We start from the raw sequence: 16,269 nt of genomic DNA on the forward strand, positions 1-16,269 counted from the left end.
CCCGCTGGATGACGTCATCCCCCTCCGCCTCCTCCGACGGTCAGTGCCGCGGGGGCTGCCGGGGGCGCACCGTGCGCCGAGTGCGTCTGCGCGAGCCGTCTCGAGGCTGGAACCGCGTAGCTGCTGCGGGCTTGGAAAGAGTGTCTTGGAATAGTCCGCTGACAGGTACAGGCGGCCTTCTGGAATTGTGTTAAGGGCTAGGACGCGACACCCCCTGCGTCTTTAAGGGCTTCAGACTTGGCTTCTGCGGCCGGCTGGACTCGCTGCTCGTAGGCCCGGACCCTTCCCACTGCTGAACCAACGGGAACGCGGTACCTCCGTGAATCTGCCAATAGAGAGCGCTCGGCCGTGGGCAGGCGGGGCCTCTGAGTCTTCCAGCATCTGGAGCCCAGCACCTGAGTGCGTAATTTTACCATCTCCCACGCTCTCTTGCCCCAGGATCTTTCTTAGCTTTTGCGCACCGTTAGCATGAGAGTGCTCCTTCAGAGGTTCCTTGATCTCGCAGTATAGCCCCATGAAGCCGTTGTCGTCTTTTGCTTTATTTGTGGGTGTGTTTTTCTAGCATACAGAGGGGTTATTTGCTGGTGGGCTTGACGTACTCGAAATCAATTTTCGTAGATACTGTGAGGTTGTCAGTGGGCGTGTTGCACCACTAGAGGGCAGTTGTTCCAAATCAGAGCATTCTCCACTTCACAAATGCCTTTTAGCAGGCTCTTGCCTGTTCTCTTTCAGTCTTGCCTGGAATGCTGCTTGTGTAGTGTTGATTTGTCCGTCCTGGTGAAGCTTACTCCTTAGTGGAGAAGAGACTTTACGAAAAACATGGGGACAATCAGGTCGAGCAGAGAGAAATACAGCAGCGAAGGAGGGAAAGGATATAGGAATAGGAGAGCTGGCGTCTTAAGAGAGCAATTAGAGGAGACAAGAGTGCAAGCCCTGCAAGAGTCTTGGGCAGCTGCTAAAAGTGGGAACAGCCAGTGCACACGCAGGTCCACCCTGACCTTTTCTTCTTTGGTTCTTTGAATTTATCCTTATGCAATCTCAGTCTCTCTCCCTCCCTTTCTCCCTCCCTCTCCTCCTCCTCCTCCTCCTCCTCCTCCTCCTCCTCCTCCTTCTTCTTCTCTCTCTCTCTCTCTCTCTCTCTCTCTCTCTCTCTCACACACACACACACACACACACACACAAGCACTTGGTTGGGGTCTTGCCGTGTAACCTGAGGCTGGCCTCCACCACACCTAGCTTCTGATAAGGGGCAGCAAGAAACCGGAGAAAATGGCCGAGGAAGGCTAGTCATAGTAGTGGAGGCAAGGAGGTAGGGGCAGGGGGACAGAACAGGAAGCCATTTTCAGGAGGTGGATTCTGATGAAATGGCTGACTCTGGCTGTGAGTTAGGGAGAGTCATGATGGAACAGTGCCTTCCTTCAGCAACACCCTAGGGTTGCTTCTGAAAGAAGCTGTGGTAAGTAGGAGGATGAAATGAGCTGCAGGTGTCTGGGTATGTGAGACAATTAGAGAAGAAAGAATAAGAGGGGAGACGTGGGCATTGAGGGTGTGGGAATAGTGGCAGGTGACACCCCAGAGCTTCAGGATTGTTAAGAGCACATGCATAACCCTGGGAGGACATGCTGGGGAGGAGCTGACCCTGGGCAGCCAAAGGGACTTGAGGAAGGAATTCCAAGCCTTGGAAGGAGACTACTTGCAGATTTGGGGCCTAAGTTAAGTGTATTCGGACTCCATGTAGAGCATGAATATTTCAAGTAACACCAAGGTTGTGAAACATTCCATTCTGCCACATTGTAGCTGCAAGTTTAAAACATGCAAAAGTTAAAATGGCTCCCACTGTCAGATGTGTGTCCATGTGCCCTGGGCTGCATCTTTTGTTCTGTTTTTTTTTTTTAAATTTCTATTTTATTTATTTTCTGAGACAAGATTTCTCTCTTTAACAGCCCTGGCTGTCCTGGAACTCACTCTGTAGTCCAGGCTGGCCTCGAACTCAGAGATGCCTCCCCAGTGCTGGTATTAAAGGTGTACACCACCACTGCTGGGCCTGGCCTGCATCTTTATGAAGAATGGTAGACTGAATGGGCAGACTTGTGAGTAGCTGCCGTCATGATTAGTGGTGGGCAGTGTGTATTGTGAAATGAACTCTTGAGTATAAAGAAGAGGGAGGAGAAGGCTCAGGGGGAGGGCGAGTACCAGGAGGAGATAGCCCTCACTACCACCCTTATTGCTACCAACCTGATATCACTGAAGTCCAGTAAGGAAGAGTGGGGTGTCACTCAGTTTCTGCAGCTGGCACACACAGCTTCTGCACATTCTATCTGAAGAATCTGGAAAGCAGGCTCTTGCTGCTCTGTGCATCCCTCCCCAGCTCAAGCTCTATCTTGGATGCAGCACTGTGACAATGAGCGGAGATTTAGCTACCAGACAGACACTGTGAATGTCACATCTCAGAACTTCAACTTCCTCCCCTCTTAAGTGGAATGTCCTCACCCAGATCTCAGAGTGCCCTCTGCATAGCTGCACCGTGACCATTGGTGTAGTCACACAACACTAGATGTTGACGAGCAGATTTTAGTGCTTGTGGCTTGAAGTATTGGGTCAGTTTGACCTCTGTGTTGCTACTGTCTTTGGGGTTAGACTCCTTACAGTGACTTTGGATGGGTTTGTCTTTGATCATTTTATTTTCTTTTTTAAAAGGCAAGTTAATTGAAATTTTTTCTTTGTTTGAGGCAGGAACTTACCATGTAGCCTAGGTTGTCCTGGAACTCTCTGGATAAGGTTGGCCTCAAACTCAAGAGACTCCTCTGCCCTTGCCTCCCGAGTGTTGGGTTTAAAGACTTGAACCACTGTCCTAGTTAGGGTTACTATTGCTGTGATGAAACACCATGACCAAAAGCAAGTTCGGGTGGGGGTTACTTGACTTAACTTCCACATTATAGCCCATCATTAAAGGAAGTCATGGCAGGAACTCAAACAGGTAGGAACTTGGAAGCAAGAGCTGATGCAGAGGTCATGGAGGGGTGCTGCGTATTGACTTGCTCATCATGGCTTGCTCAGCCTGCTTCCTTGTAGAACCCAGTATCACCAGCCCAGAGGTGGCCCCACCCACAACGTGCTGGACCCTTCTCCATCAATCACTAATTAAGAAAATGTCCAACAGGCTTACCTACAGCCAGATCTTATGGAGGCATTTTCTCAGTTGAGGCTCCCTCCTCTACCCTATGTCTCAACATAAAAGGCCAAATTTAATTATTTTTTGTTTGTTTTTGTTTTTTGAGACAGGGTTTCTGTGTGTAACAGTCCCGACTGTCCTGAAACTGACTCTGTAGATCAGGCTGGCCTAAAACTCACAGAGATCCTCCTACCTCTGCCTCCTGAGTGCTGGGATTAAAGGCTTGCACAACCACTGCCCAGCCTCAAATATAATTTTTTTTTAAAACATTTATGTATGTCTGTGCTAAGGCCAAAAGAGGATGTTGGATCCTCTGGTGTTGGAGTTACAGGAAGTTATGATTTGCCTGATGTGGGTGCTGGGAACCAAATCAGGACCTATGGAAGAGCAGCAAGTGCTCTTAACCCCTGAGCCATCTCCAGCCTCATCATTTTCTACTGCTTACTTTAATATGGAGTAGGATGGTACCTGCCTTTGTTCCCCACCCCCACTCTATCCCCACTTCTTTCTCTTGTCTCTGTTGTCCTCCTCTAAAGTTGGTCCTCATGAGAACTTCTGTGGGTCATACCTTAGAGACCTTAAGTTACTGTGCTCTAGCCCCTGCCTTCTCTGGTCTTAATGTCTCCACAGCAGCTGTAAGTAATGAATGGAACAGATACTTTGTCTGTTGAGTGAGACTGATGCAGTTCTGTGTGCAGGAGCTCAGAGTCCATCAGGAGCAGGCCATCTTTGAGCTGTATCTGTCTTGGGTAAGGAGTGGGACAGGCCGGAGTCCATGGGAGCTCAGCAAAGATTGGAGATATGAGCTTTAGCCAGAAAGGTAGATGCTGAGACTGTGGGGGGGGGGGGGGGATGACAACCCATCAGTGAGCTTGATGGGTGATAGGGGTTGAGGAAGGAATGAGAGGACAGAGGTGGTGCATGTATCTAACTTTAGGCACAGAAAGTTCAGTGTCTGAAGTAGGAGTGGAGTAGGTGTCATTCAGATGAGACTGTCTCCACTGGGGAACAGCATGGAGACATAAGGAACTGGCTCCACCCGCACACACAGGGGAACACCCTCCAAGAGGCTTCCGCTGCAGGAAATGGGACCTGGAGGAGGAAGTTCAGGCCCCTGCAGCACACCTGTCTTGTAGAGGATGAAGCACCCAGGCTGCTGCTACCTTGGGCTGTGACACAGACCTTGAGTCCTTGTTCTAGATAGTCAGGTAGCTATAGCACGTCAGCAGGGAGGATCGTGGTTAGCAGGAGTCTCCAGTTTCTTAAAGGGTTCTGTTTCCAAGGCTTTTTGATAACCCTGATAATAGGAATTCAGTGGGAGAAGTAGTACTGTCAATCACAGCCTAATCACGGCTGTAGAAACTTGGTTGACTCACACAGCTATAAGCCTACATCAGCTTCAGTCTAAGCTACCATCCTGATTCAGACTTTGGAGCTCCTTGGGGCTGGTCAGGAACCTGGGGAAGAGATAGAGAAGCCTTGGGGAGAGGGAGAGGCAGGAGTCCTGGGACAATTATACTCTGCTGGGGTTGTTAACCCAGTTGCCAGTCTGCAACTGGAATCCCTGAGATTGCTTTTGGCCAGAGTCCAGTGACACTTCTGGAATCTCTAGGTGTCACTCAAGGTATCAGAAGTGGGTACATTACCTAATATGTACTCATTGGATTTTCAAGATGTTCTGGTATCTGTACATGTATGTCATTGGCAAGTTAGAGGCCATTGAAAAACGTGGTGTGTGAATCAGGTGCCTACTGCTAACCTCTCCCCACACCCTAGACTGTAGCTTCCTACCTAGGAATGGAGACTCAGCACAAAGTTCTGGAAGTCCTGGTGTCAGTAGAAAGCTCTTGCCTTATCTCTTACCTGCATCAACTCAGGAACTCCCAAGACCATGGTGTTAACCTATGGCAGTGCATCAGCCCCCTCTGCTGCCCTCCATGGTGCTGTTCCTGCCATATCTGAAGGGGAAGCAGAGTGCTGAGATCGCCTGTCCTTGCTGACATAGTAGGGTACAGCTTGGTTTGTTCACCCTGAGTTGATACACAGGTATTCAGGTGTATCTCTGTTCATATTTTGGAGCAAGAGAACAGGCCCTAAATTAGGAGCAGAGCTCACACTTCATCGAATTCATGCACAGCAGGTCTCTGGGAGGCTGGCCTAGAGGCTTGGAAAAATTTTTCCTGTCTAAATTTGATAGATACCTGTTTTTTTTTTTTGGTTTATTTGTTTTTTTAAAAACACTGGCAGCTATTTGATGCATTTTAAAAAAAATTTGAATTTCGTATTTTAAAGTGAGAGGAAAACACTTGCTCATTTTAAGTGCTTTTTTTTAAAAAAAATTCACAGACGGGGATAACTTAATTTCAAAAATAAAAATACAGCTTCCCAATATTCTGCAGTATGGCTTTGTTCTCTGAATTATAAGATCAAGGCAGCTTGAGCGCAGTGCAGACCTGGCATGGCAGCAGAAGGCATGGAGCTGAAGGCACAGACCCAGCTCAGCAACTTGCAATTTTTCTTCACTGGGAACCTATTTGAACTTAAATTATGCACAATAAATGTCAAATCTTCCCCCATTTATCTTAGTAACTTAGGAATCCTGTATATTGGGAAAAGCTCTTTGTACATCAGAGCTCCTTAACAATGTGCGTTGTCTCATCTTCTCGTGGGAGGAAATGTCAGCTTGATTGATGTGATCTGGGGAGTGAGGGCTGCTCTGAGGAGAGCCCCAGTGCACAGGCTTCTCTCTTCTGCCTCAGCTCTGATTGCTTGCTCTGTGGAAAGCCCTTTTAGGGCACCCTCTTCATTTAAGCACCTGCCATCTACCCCATGAGTCACCTTGAGAAACATGCCACCACCAGGAACAGAACCCACACCAAGCCTAGTGACTCAGAGTCTCCCACCCATCCAGAACAAGGAAGAGACAGGTATGCAAGAATGTGTTCTTCAAAACTTAACCCCATGGTGGCCCCATGCCCTTTCTTCTGAGCCTTTAGAACTAACACAGTAGATGTCCAGGAGACTTGGTCCTGTGAACTTGACAGAAGCTCCTGGGACACTCTAATCTGAGTATCCAGCTGAAGCAGCACTCCCCACCACCACACTCCCATGCAAGAACTAGGTGAATATAGAGGGTGTCACCCTTGTGGGCAAGGCCAGGATCCCAACAAAGTCGGGAATTGAAACTTCTGTTCCACCAGACTCACCCTTCTTCCCCCTCTCTTGTTAGTCTCATGTGGGCCAGTCTGACCTTGGACTCTGTAGCCCTGGATGCTGTTGAACTCCTGACCCTTCTTGCCTCTGTCTTCCCAATGCTGGGATTGCAGGTGTGTACCATCACACAGGTATATGCTAACACACAAGTGTGTGCCACCAGTGCCTCTCTAGCTTCTCTGCACGATATTCTCCATCATCAGTAGTTAGGGGTAACAGGTCTAGCCTAGCAGAAGGAGGTAGGAGGGCACCAGAAAGTAAACTGAAATTCTACATAAACCTTATTTGTGGCCTCAATGAGAGATATTTTGTTATTGAGCTTCAGAGAGGTGGGAATCATTTATGGGTCCCCAGTCCATGTATGTATGTATCTCCGTAGAAGTACCAGATGCCTGATCCTGCCCTTGGAGGAGCTTCCCTAAGCACAAAGCTGGCAGCTGGTGCTTTCCTCATCAGGAAACTTCTGCCCTCTGCTGGTCGAGACAGGGGAAACAGCTCAGTGCCACCTTGAAATCCTGGAAGAGACCAAGGTAATGGATGGATGGATGGAGGTGATTGGAATTCTGTTTTCACAAAAGCATCCTGGGAACAGAAATTCCTCAAAATCAGAAACTGAGCCCTACCCCTGTAAGCTGGCAGAATCTTTACACACTAGCAAACCCACTGTAAGATCCTGGACAGAAACCTTTTATCAGCCGGGGGGGGGGGGGGGGTTAGGATGCATTTAAGATACAGACATACCCTGTCCCGGACCTTTGGCCTTGGCCCTCACCTGCTGCCAGAGATGGGGGAGTGAGAGGAAGGAAAAGGGAGAGAAAAGTGAGTGGAAGGAGGGCAGGTATGTGTGTGTGTGTGTATGTGTGTGTATGTGTGCGCGTGCACGTGCATGTGCAAGTTTGCATTCCTTGACAGATGACCTGGCCCAGTTACCCTCACAAAGCAGACTATGTCTCTGCCCTTTGGGGTTCTGGGGAAAACGTGAGGCATGGCTGATTGCTCTGTGTCTGGTTCAAGGATGAGACTTTTGGGCTTAGGTCTTCACAAGGAGACCCAGCTGTCCTTGAGCCAGGCATCTTGTTTGTGACTGGTTTTGATAAGCATGACCCATGTTCTTGGAAAACCATGCCCCATGTACTTCTTGTGGTTTATTACTGTTTTGATGTGGAAATCAAGTCTCAACTTAGAGGGGAAGGCATAGTGTCCCCTGTACTGCTGAAGCAGGAAACTTAGGTTGGCTAAGCCTCTTGGTCTGAGCATGTGGCTGTTCCTGTTCTCAGGTCTGAGCTGAGAAGCAGAAGCCAAGCCCACTGGTTCTCTGGGGAGACAGAGCCTATCTGGCAGCTTCTGCCCTAGCTTCTCTCTGAGCTAGAATGTCTGGCTGACCCTTCTTTAGTGATCCCTGTCTCCCCTCAGCCCTTCTGTCAGCCATCTGCAGGAGTCACTGTAAGAACCCAGCATCAAGCTGGGAAGTGGTGGCACACATCTTTCCTCCCAGCAGAGGTGGGCAGATCTCTGAGTTCGAGGCCAGCCTGGTCTACAGAGTGAGTTCCAGGACAGCCAAGGTTACACTGAGAAACCAAAACAACAACAACACAACCCCAGCATCTGTCCGATACTACTGTTAGTGAAACTTCTCATGATTCCTCATGAAATGTGACCGCTCCTCCAAACCTTACCTAGATGCTGAAGCCAGCCAGGGAGCCTTAGGTCCCATTATGCCTCCTTGTGTTTTGATATGCCATTTCTCCATAGGCTAACCCTTTCCTGTGCTGACTGTTGAAGCTGATGTATCAGTTAACTGCTGAGCCATCTCTCCAGTCCAAGTTGATGGTCTTGAGATGATGACCTGGTTATCTGTAACCCTGGGTACCGTGGAAAGTGATTGTATTGTAGAGGCAAAGGGAGAAAAACAGCAGAGCAGGTTAGGGAGACTGCTGGTGCCACCGCAGTGATGTAATCTAGTTGTCTCTGTGGCTAGAAGGCTGAAGGAAGGACCTTAGAACCTCCTGGAAGAAGCCTAGCCAAGCCCACAGTGAGGCTGCTTGTGATCGTCTGATATCCTGAGCTGAGGGAGAGCACACTTCTGTTGCTGAAAGTCATGAAAGTCATGGGCAGTTTGTTAAAGTAGCTGAATAAGCCAGTATACCAACCAGCCTTCTTTCTCTGGGCTCCTTGTAGTTTTTGACACTAACTCTTTACCAGGGATATTATTTTATTTAATTTTTGAGATTATAATTGCAACTCTTCTCCCTCAAACCCTCCCATGTACCCTTTCCCACTCTCCCTCAAGTTTATGGCCTCCTTTTAAACTAATTGTTATTGTATGTATGTATGTGTATAGCTATATATTCCTAAATATAGCCTATTCAGTCTGTATAATGCTACCTGCATATAAGTTTTCAGGGCCGACCGTTCGGCATAGACAACCAGGGAGTGTGCCCTTCCCTAGGGAAGACAGCCTCTCACATTGCCAGCTTTCCTCAGTTGCCTCTAGTTCTCTGTGTAGGGTTGGGGCTTTGTGGGCTTTTCCCTGTTCACTTTTGGTTTGTCCATTGGTGTTGTCCTTGTTCAACTCGTGTTTGGAAAGTCATGTTGGTAAAACGTTGTGGATGTAGCTTCTGATATTGCCAGAAGACACACTCTTACAGCTAGCTAACTTCCTGATCATCTGGTTCTTACCGTCTTTCTGCCCCCTCTTCTACAGTGTTCTCTGAGCCTTAGTGCAAGAGTGTTTTGTCCATGCATTCCTGGGACTGGGCTCTACAGCTGCATTTTGATTGGTTGTGCTTTTCTGTAGCGGACTCTGTCTGTTGCAAACAGAAGTTTCCATGATGAGGGGTGAAGACTACCCTTATCTTTGGGTATAAAAATGAATGTTTAGATTATTGTTAGGGATTATGGTGGTTTAGTAAATTTGTGGTTGTAGATTCTCCTCCAATATCTATAACTTCACAGGTACTTGAGTAGTTGGCTAGCTCTCCAGTATCAGGCCTCATTTCTTTCTCCTTGAATGGGTCCAGTTAGAGAGCTTCTGGTTACTGCCAAGGTTTGTGCGCCACTACTGTACCCATAGGGTTATTGTGACGTGCTGGTCATCAGTGTGGTTCACAAGTGTCACAGCTGGGTAGGACTGTTGGTTCACTTCCCTCTTTTGGAAGCTTGCGTGGTGTCTTCTTGTACCATGAAAACTAGCCCTCAAGGAGGGGGCATTTAGGTCAGTTCTAGCTCAGGGATCTCTGGGCCTAGTTTCTGAACAGCTGTCTTCAGTGCATGGTATCTTTAGCAGTAGGGACTTACCTTCCCCTCCTGGGGAGTGGTGGTAACCAAGGACAACGGCAGTACACTGTATATTTTGTCTCTTGGACAGCCCAACCATTTCTTTCCATCTTTGACAGGTTTTCACATAGAAGCTTTACATTTTAGAGAACTCTAGCTTAGTTTTTCTTCCACAATTGTGGTTTTGGTATTGTGTCTAAAAAACTCATTGCCAAACCTGAGGTCACAAAGGTCTTGTCTGTTTTTTTTTTTTTCTTTTTAAATATTCTGTGTTTATTATGCCTGGCCTTTAGGTCTGTAATCCTTTTGATCTACTTTTATGAGAGGAGTCCATGTTTGCTTGAGTTGCTTGTTTTTGGTCTGTGGACATCTGGGGATTTCAGCACCTTTTGTGAAATAGATTTTCTTTGTACCATTGCTATGTCTTAGCTCTTTCATTAAAGGATCTTGTGTGGGCCTAATTCTGGACTAGCAATTCCATCCCATTGTTTTTATTTATTTAGTATAATGCTGTCTTGCCTTTTGTCACTATATAGGCTTATTTGAAGTTAGGTAGTGTCGATCCTCTGACTTTGCTCTGTTTTTATGGTTCTGGAATTCTGATATTAACCCTTTTGGTGCTTATGCACTCTTGTAGAACTGGTACACAGGAAAGACATGGGATTTTGTGTGGTGACTCTTTCATGCAGCCTGACTGTGATCACTTTAGATGATTCTGCTGTCGTCCATTCATTGTAATTTTCCACACAGATAGTCGAATAATGGAATAGAGACTTTGTTTCCTATGTTCATCTCCCCACATTTTCTTTCCCTTTTGTATTCTTTAGCTCCCATTAGCTGAAACTTCTATGATGCCAAGTAGGAGTGGTGGCATTGGCTCCCCAGCCTTGTACTTCCTGATCGCAAGTGGAAATAATCTACTTTCTCACCAGTCAGGAAGAAGCCAACATTAGTTTTTTTGTAAATGTTCTTTCTCAATTTGGGGATTTTCACTCTACTAGAATTTTACTGGGTTACTTCTTTAAAATCAGTTTACAAGACTATTTTTCAGAATCAACAGTGGAGACATTTCTAGAACCATCTCTCTCCACACTACTGCTCTGTAGATGTTGTCCTTACCCCCATTCCCTACATATGGCCCTTCTTTTTTCTGTCCCAGCCATCCAGTCTCCACCACTTAAGCCTTTCCCAGGCTTTTCTTCATTTTGGAAAAGTGGCCAGTTTTCCAAAGGTTCAAAATGGGATCTAACCAACCAGTTGTTTTGTTTTGTTTAGGACGAAGTTTCCTTTATGAAGCAGATTTAAGCGTCAGCTTGCTCAGGTCGTTTCTCCATTGCCTGTCTTCGGATTCATCACCACTATGCGTCATGCTTCAGGTTTAGGTCATGCTGGAAAAATGTCAGATGAATTTTTGTTGGCATATGTGCTACCTGAACAGTCCCCTGCCAGAACCTCTGTTGTGAGCAACATAAAAGCTGGCCCAGCTCCTCGAGGCTGGCTAGGCTCCGGCCCTCGGAGTAACCTGAGTGTTCCACCAGCTGTGCTGTCTGGACTCCCACTGAGCGCAGCACCCTCTGCTTTGCCTTTTCGACCAGCACCAACAGGAATATATCCCTCCATTCCTCCAACTGGACCACCACCAGGAACCCCAGCATCCTTTCTTCCTCATGGACCATCATGTCCCCAACCTAGTGGTCCTTATCCAGCCCCTGCTATACGTGGCCCTGGGCCCACAGGGCCATATGCTACACCAAATATGCCCTTTCCAGAGCTACCTAAGCCGTATGGTGCACCCATAGATCCAGCTGCAGCTGGTTCTTTAGGTCCACGGGGATCTATGTCTTCTGGACTTTGGGCACCAGGATTGGGAGGGCAGCATCCTACTATACCATATCCATCTCCAGGGTCGCATCCCACTGCTCTTCCTCCAGTGTCAGGAGCACTGCCTGTTCCATGGGGTACTGTGCCACCGGAAGCCTGGGGACCACCCACACCATATACTGCCCCTGCAGGATCATTTCCCATACCAGGACCCCGTTCTACTCCAAATAATCCATACCAAGTACCTTCAGGACCTTCTGATACTCCGCCAGTGCCTGGTGGCCCTGATAAAGCGAGTGACGTGCCTGGTAGCTCTTCCCGTCCTGAGACATCCAACCAGGAGAGCACCCCAGAGACCGCTGGACAAACGAAGCAACCGAAGGTAGATGACAAACTCATCAAGAGGAGGCGTCCTAAGAAGAAGAGTAAGCCAGTGACTTGGGGAGACATCAAGACTTTAACTCATGAAGCCGAGACCTTGGGGAAACAACAAGGACACAATACTACTGACCCAAAAATGATGCTGTTATGTTTAATGACTATATTACATGTTAATTCTCAGCGTAGCAATGCAGAATCAAAGTGATTTTTGTCAGGGGGGATAAAAGGCACACCTGTAATACCTGTAATAAACAGTATGATGTTGTTTTGCCAAAACAAAAACAAAAACCAAAAAAACAAAAGCCAAACAAAACAAAACACTACCACCAGTCAACTCTTTTGTCCTGGACTTTGTCTATCTTTGTGGGCTTGGTTGTTAGTGGGGTACCTTCAAGGGACAGCTAGGCACTCAGGTTTCACCAATATATCAACCAGCATCAAGTTCTGGCCTGCTTTATTGCAGAAGACACAGAAGCAGCAACAGCTGAGGGCTTCCCAGTAGCCCTTGTTCTCCAGTAGGATCTGTCCCTATTCTTCCAGGTCAGTGACCAGTGATCCGGGCCACAGCACTTCCGGGGTTCCTGGTGAAGACCAGGCCTAAACCAGGAAGAAGCTGTCCCTGAAGCTTGGCCCCTGCCTCTTCTGGGGAATCTGTGTGGAGTCACCCTCTCTCAGATCCCTTACCCTGGACCTTCCAGTTAGGCACTCCTCCACTTTCACCAAGTTTCCTTGGTTGGGGTGCCAGGGTTGCCTCAGAGAGGCTCCCCTTTTCAGATGTCACATGCACTTTCTGGGTGACATGTGCTGCTGCAGGTGTTCATACATGTGACCTTGTTAGAAGGAAAATACAGACCATGGCAGGAAACATAGAGATGGTGAAAGAGACTCACCACAGGGTGGCGCTCTTGTATCTCATTTTAAGGGGATTTTTTTTTCCCAAGGTAAGTTTTTTTTTTTTTTAAAACTAATTTATCTGCAAGATGAACAGGAGGAGGCCTGAAGTGAGATATAGTACTGCTGTGACTTCGGGCTTGCCTTCATATTCCTCCTCCTTAGCACCCGTTGTTTCAGGCGTGAGTCATTTGGCTGTCCCCTGCAAGAAAAAAAGGAAACAAGATGCTCACTGTTTATTGGATTTGTTGGATTCTGAGACTTTCTGATGAGCTGGGGAATGGGCACACAGTTCTGCACAGGGAATGGAACTGGGGATCCTGAGCACTGAGCTACATTGCTAGTCCCCACTGCTGTGTCCTCTAAAGAAACACTAAAATATTCTATCTGGGTTTCATTTGCTAAGAGGAATCTGGTTTCCTCTAGAGTTCCTGATAGACAGAAATGTGCCATTAGTGAGTTTTCCAAAAGGCTTTGTAACAAAAGGTTTAGAAGTTTTCTTTCTCCTTAAAAGGAAAGAAGCCGTGGGCCGCTCACAATGCCCTGAAACTCCAGCTCCAGAGGACCTAATGCCCCTGACTTCCATGGACATCTGGACTCGTGCACATTCACACACAGAGACTTGCACATATACACATGTATAAACAATAAACATTTAAAAAGAAGCTATGGGCTAGGGTCTAGCTCAGTTAGTAATATGCTTGTTTGGCATGCGTGAGGCTCTTTGATCTCCACATCACATAAACTGGGCATGATGGTGCACATGTGTAATCCCAGCGCTCAGGTGGAAGCAGGAGGGTCAGGAGCTCAAAACTACGTTGCATAGTGAGTTTGAGGCCCTTGGGTTACGCTAGACTGTTTCAAACAAAGCAGATTTACCAAATTGCAGGTAAAATTGATAGAATTGATAGAATCAGTTCTCAAGGCCCTACCCGGGCAGAGCTTCAGGTGCAGGATTGGATCCTTCACTAAGGCCAAAGCCAAGCATGAGGAGTTCTGAGGATGGGACATCTTGTGGCCTGAGGTAGCACGAGATGACCAATTCCAGGGCAAAGCCACAGTGAGCAAGCACTATCTAGATTGTAGCAACTAAGAGAGGCACTGAAGGGACATCTTTTGGGTGGAGTGGTGGAGAGAGTGGGGACCCTCTGCTCTCACCTGCAGGATTCGATTGTGCCCTGGGTCTCCTAGCACTGAGCCTGGCCCAAGCATCTGGTCTTTGGGTTCCTGGATTTTCCAGCCATGCTCCTGGCCTCTAGGAAGCTCTACTTGGATAACAGGCTTCTTGCTTTTGGCCTGAGACTGAGTGTTTCCAAACCTGGGACAATCTCCTACTTCATAGTGGGCATTGAGATATGGGGGCCTTGAGTACCAGCCTCAGTAAGCCCTTAGGGCTCAGAATTGAATGTCTATGGCAGGCGAACATCTGAGGGTAAAAAAATTAAATACATTACCTCTGCATGTTCTTTATTTTTCATACGAGGGGAGAAAGTGAAATGAAAGGGCATGGAGAAGAATAAGGGGAAGAATAGGAAGAGTAAGGGCTGATATCGAGGTTTCTAGTTTTTTACAAACTTAGTTGGAAAATTCCATAGGCAAGGACAATGATAATATGCATATGAAAATCACAGAGAGGGCAGATAGAACCTGACAAAATAGTAGCCCAGAACAGGGACAGGTGATCCCGCCCAGGAAAAGCCAGTGTCCACCAGTGTTCAAGAGGAAGTATCTGGCAATCCAGAGGATTAGATAAAGTTACTAAATACTAGTGGATCCTTGCTTCACCCATTCTCCTCATCCAATCTCTTTGGTGATAACCAGTTTTGGGGACGCCCAGATTTGTTTGTTAGCAAAGGTAGGGCTTGCTGTCTTCCCGCTCAGTGCCTGTCTTCTATAGAAATTCCTATGTGGTCTGGTAGCAGGTAATTTTATGGGATTGACTCTGTAAATTTTACTGCTAGAACAAAGAGAATGTCACCACTCCAAGGTCTCGTGGTACAGGGGAAGTGGAGCAAGGTCACTCCGTGCAGAAGTCGGCTCCCATTTCAAAGGGAAGAATCCTGGCTTCACAAGGTTTCCACAGAGATGACAGCGACTTTTCCAACTGACAAGTGTTCCCGCAGCTCTGCGAAACGGGCTTTTCCTCGTGGACGTGAAGTACCCACTTCCCGTGGATCTGCCTGTTGGTCTGTCAGCTGTGCATTCCCTGTATACTCGGGTGGGCTTCAACATTAGGGGAGTGCCTGCCGAGTATAGACAAGGACATGCTGGGGCTGCAGCACAATATGTTAACTGTTGGTTCAGAACGAGTCCCAGTCCTTTAGGTATCAGTTCAGGGACCTGGGCTGGATGGTGCCGGAGCAAAGTCATTGCTCAGAGTCCTGCAGCACTAGCCTCCTGCTGCCTGCCTGCCGTGTGTAGCACCATCATTTGCTCGGGAAGTTATTTTGAGAAAGCCTTGTATGAGGGAGCCTTGGGGGGACCTGAACACATCAGGGACTGGCCAGTGGGCCTGACTGCTTGGAATAGCCACACATATTCGGTCCCTCAGGGCAACAGGGCCAACTTGAGTTAGTTCCGTACATTCTTGGCCCAGAACTGAAAAGCCCCAGGTCACATTTTGTTTTAGCACTGGTCACTCTCTTGGTTGTGGACTGCTTGACTTGTTTAGATTTCTTTCCAGCATGCTTCTGGAGACCCACTACACTCACAGGCAGGTCAGTGTCCCCTAGTGTGCACTCATTCTACTGCCCAGGGCGCTCTCTCCAGGGCTACAAATGTCCTAGAACATAAGAATTTTGGGAATTCTGGGCCAGAAGCTGTCCTGGGAATGGGAGCAAGACCTTCTTGAGTGACCCCTGGTTAGATGTGACCAGGGACCAGTTTGAAAGCCTGTAGCTAGAAATAGGCAATGTTCATGGTGGGGGCACACACGGCTCTCCTCCCTGAGTGCTTTACAGTCTGAGCAGCCTTTCTGTGACAGAAACTATTTTAGGGAACATGAGGCCGTAACTCATTAAATTCCACCAACCCTCTCGATTATTTGACATTTTAAATACGCAGACTTCAGATGGCTTTCTGGACATTTCTATCCCCACATCTGAAGACTCACATCTCTTTCATTCGGAGCTCATTTTTGTGTTGAATGTTGCAACGCTTGTCATTTCAAACTAATATATTAGAGTCGGGAGAATAATGTACTTGGAAAATCGAGACTCCATAAATAAAATAAGTAACAATACATAAGCAATTTGAGAACATTTACAGAATGCTGAAGTGGAATGTCAGCTTAGAGCCGTGCATGCTGTCATTATTAGATGACAGCACAGGACTGACTGTTGGCCTGTGCTGAAGGGAGAGGATTTCTAGAGGCCCCACATCTCCCCCTCTCTCCCCTGTAGCTCTTGGGTCCTGTCGTTGATGGCAAAGGTCGTTGCCTCTGACCTTAGGAGGGGTGAGAGATCCGGTACAGGTATGGAAGCTTCCTGGACCTTGTTAATGGCACCTTTACTGCT

General features: G+C 47.5%; 1 protein-coding gene across 21 annotated transcripts; it reads left to right on the forward strand.

The window, feature by feature from the left end:
- Positions 1-30: 30 nt before the first annotated feature.
- LOC125413659 (MAPK-interacting and spindle-stabilizing protein-like) lies at positions 31-12,197 on the forward strand. Of its 21 annotated transcripts, none has more exons than XM_085693271.2 (7): positions 89-165; positions 1,944-2,090; positions 3,803-3,921; positions 5,932-6,099; positions 6,402-6,498; positions 6,765-6,915; positions 10,937-12,197. In XM_085693271.2, the coding sequence occupies exon 7, from the start codon at positions 11,022-11,024 to the stop codon at positions 12,066-12,068; it is 1,047 nt and encodes a 348-aa protein (XP_085549397.1). In that variant the 5' UTR covers positions 89-165; positions 1,944-2,090; positions 3,803-3,921; positions 5,932-6,099; positions 6,402-6,498; positions 6,765-6,915; positions 10,937-11,021; the 3' UTR covers positions 12,069-12,197. The 21 variants fall into 21 exon arrangements, with proteins under 21 accessions (XP_048311230.1, XP_085549401.1, XP_048311225.1 ...); XM_048455265.3 differs by having other exon boundaries at positions 113-399; XM_085693276.2 differs by having other exon boundaries at positions 113-399; positions 5,957-6,099.
- Positions 12,198-16,269: the final 4,072 nt, after the last annotated feature.

The sequence above is a fragment of the Myodes glareolus genome, chromosome 7 (genome assembly GCF_982192425.1).
Source record: "Myodes glareolus chromosome 7, mMyoGla1.1, whole genome shotgun sequence".
NCBI lineage: Eukaryota > Metazoa > Chordata > Mammalia > Rodentia > Cricetidae > Myodes > Myodes glareolus.

Coding starts and splice junctions, on each gene's coding strand:
- LOC125413659 (XM_048455273.3), top strand. CDS start 11,022: ATGCGTCATGCTTCAGGTTTAGGTCATGCTGGAAAAATGTCAGATGAA.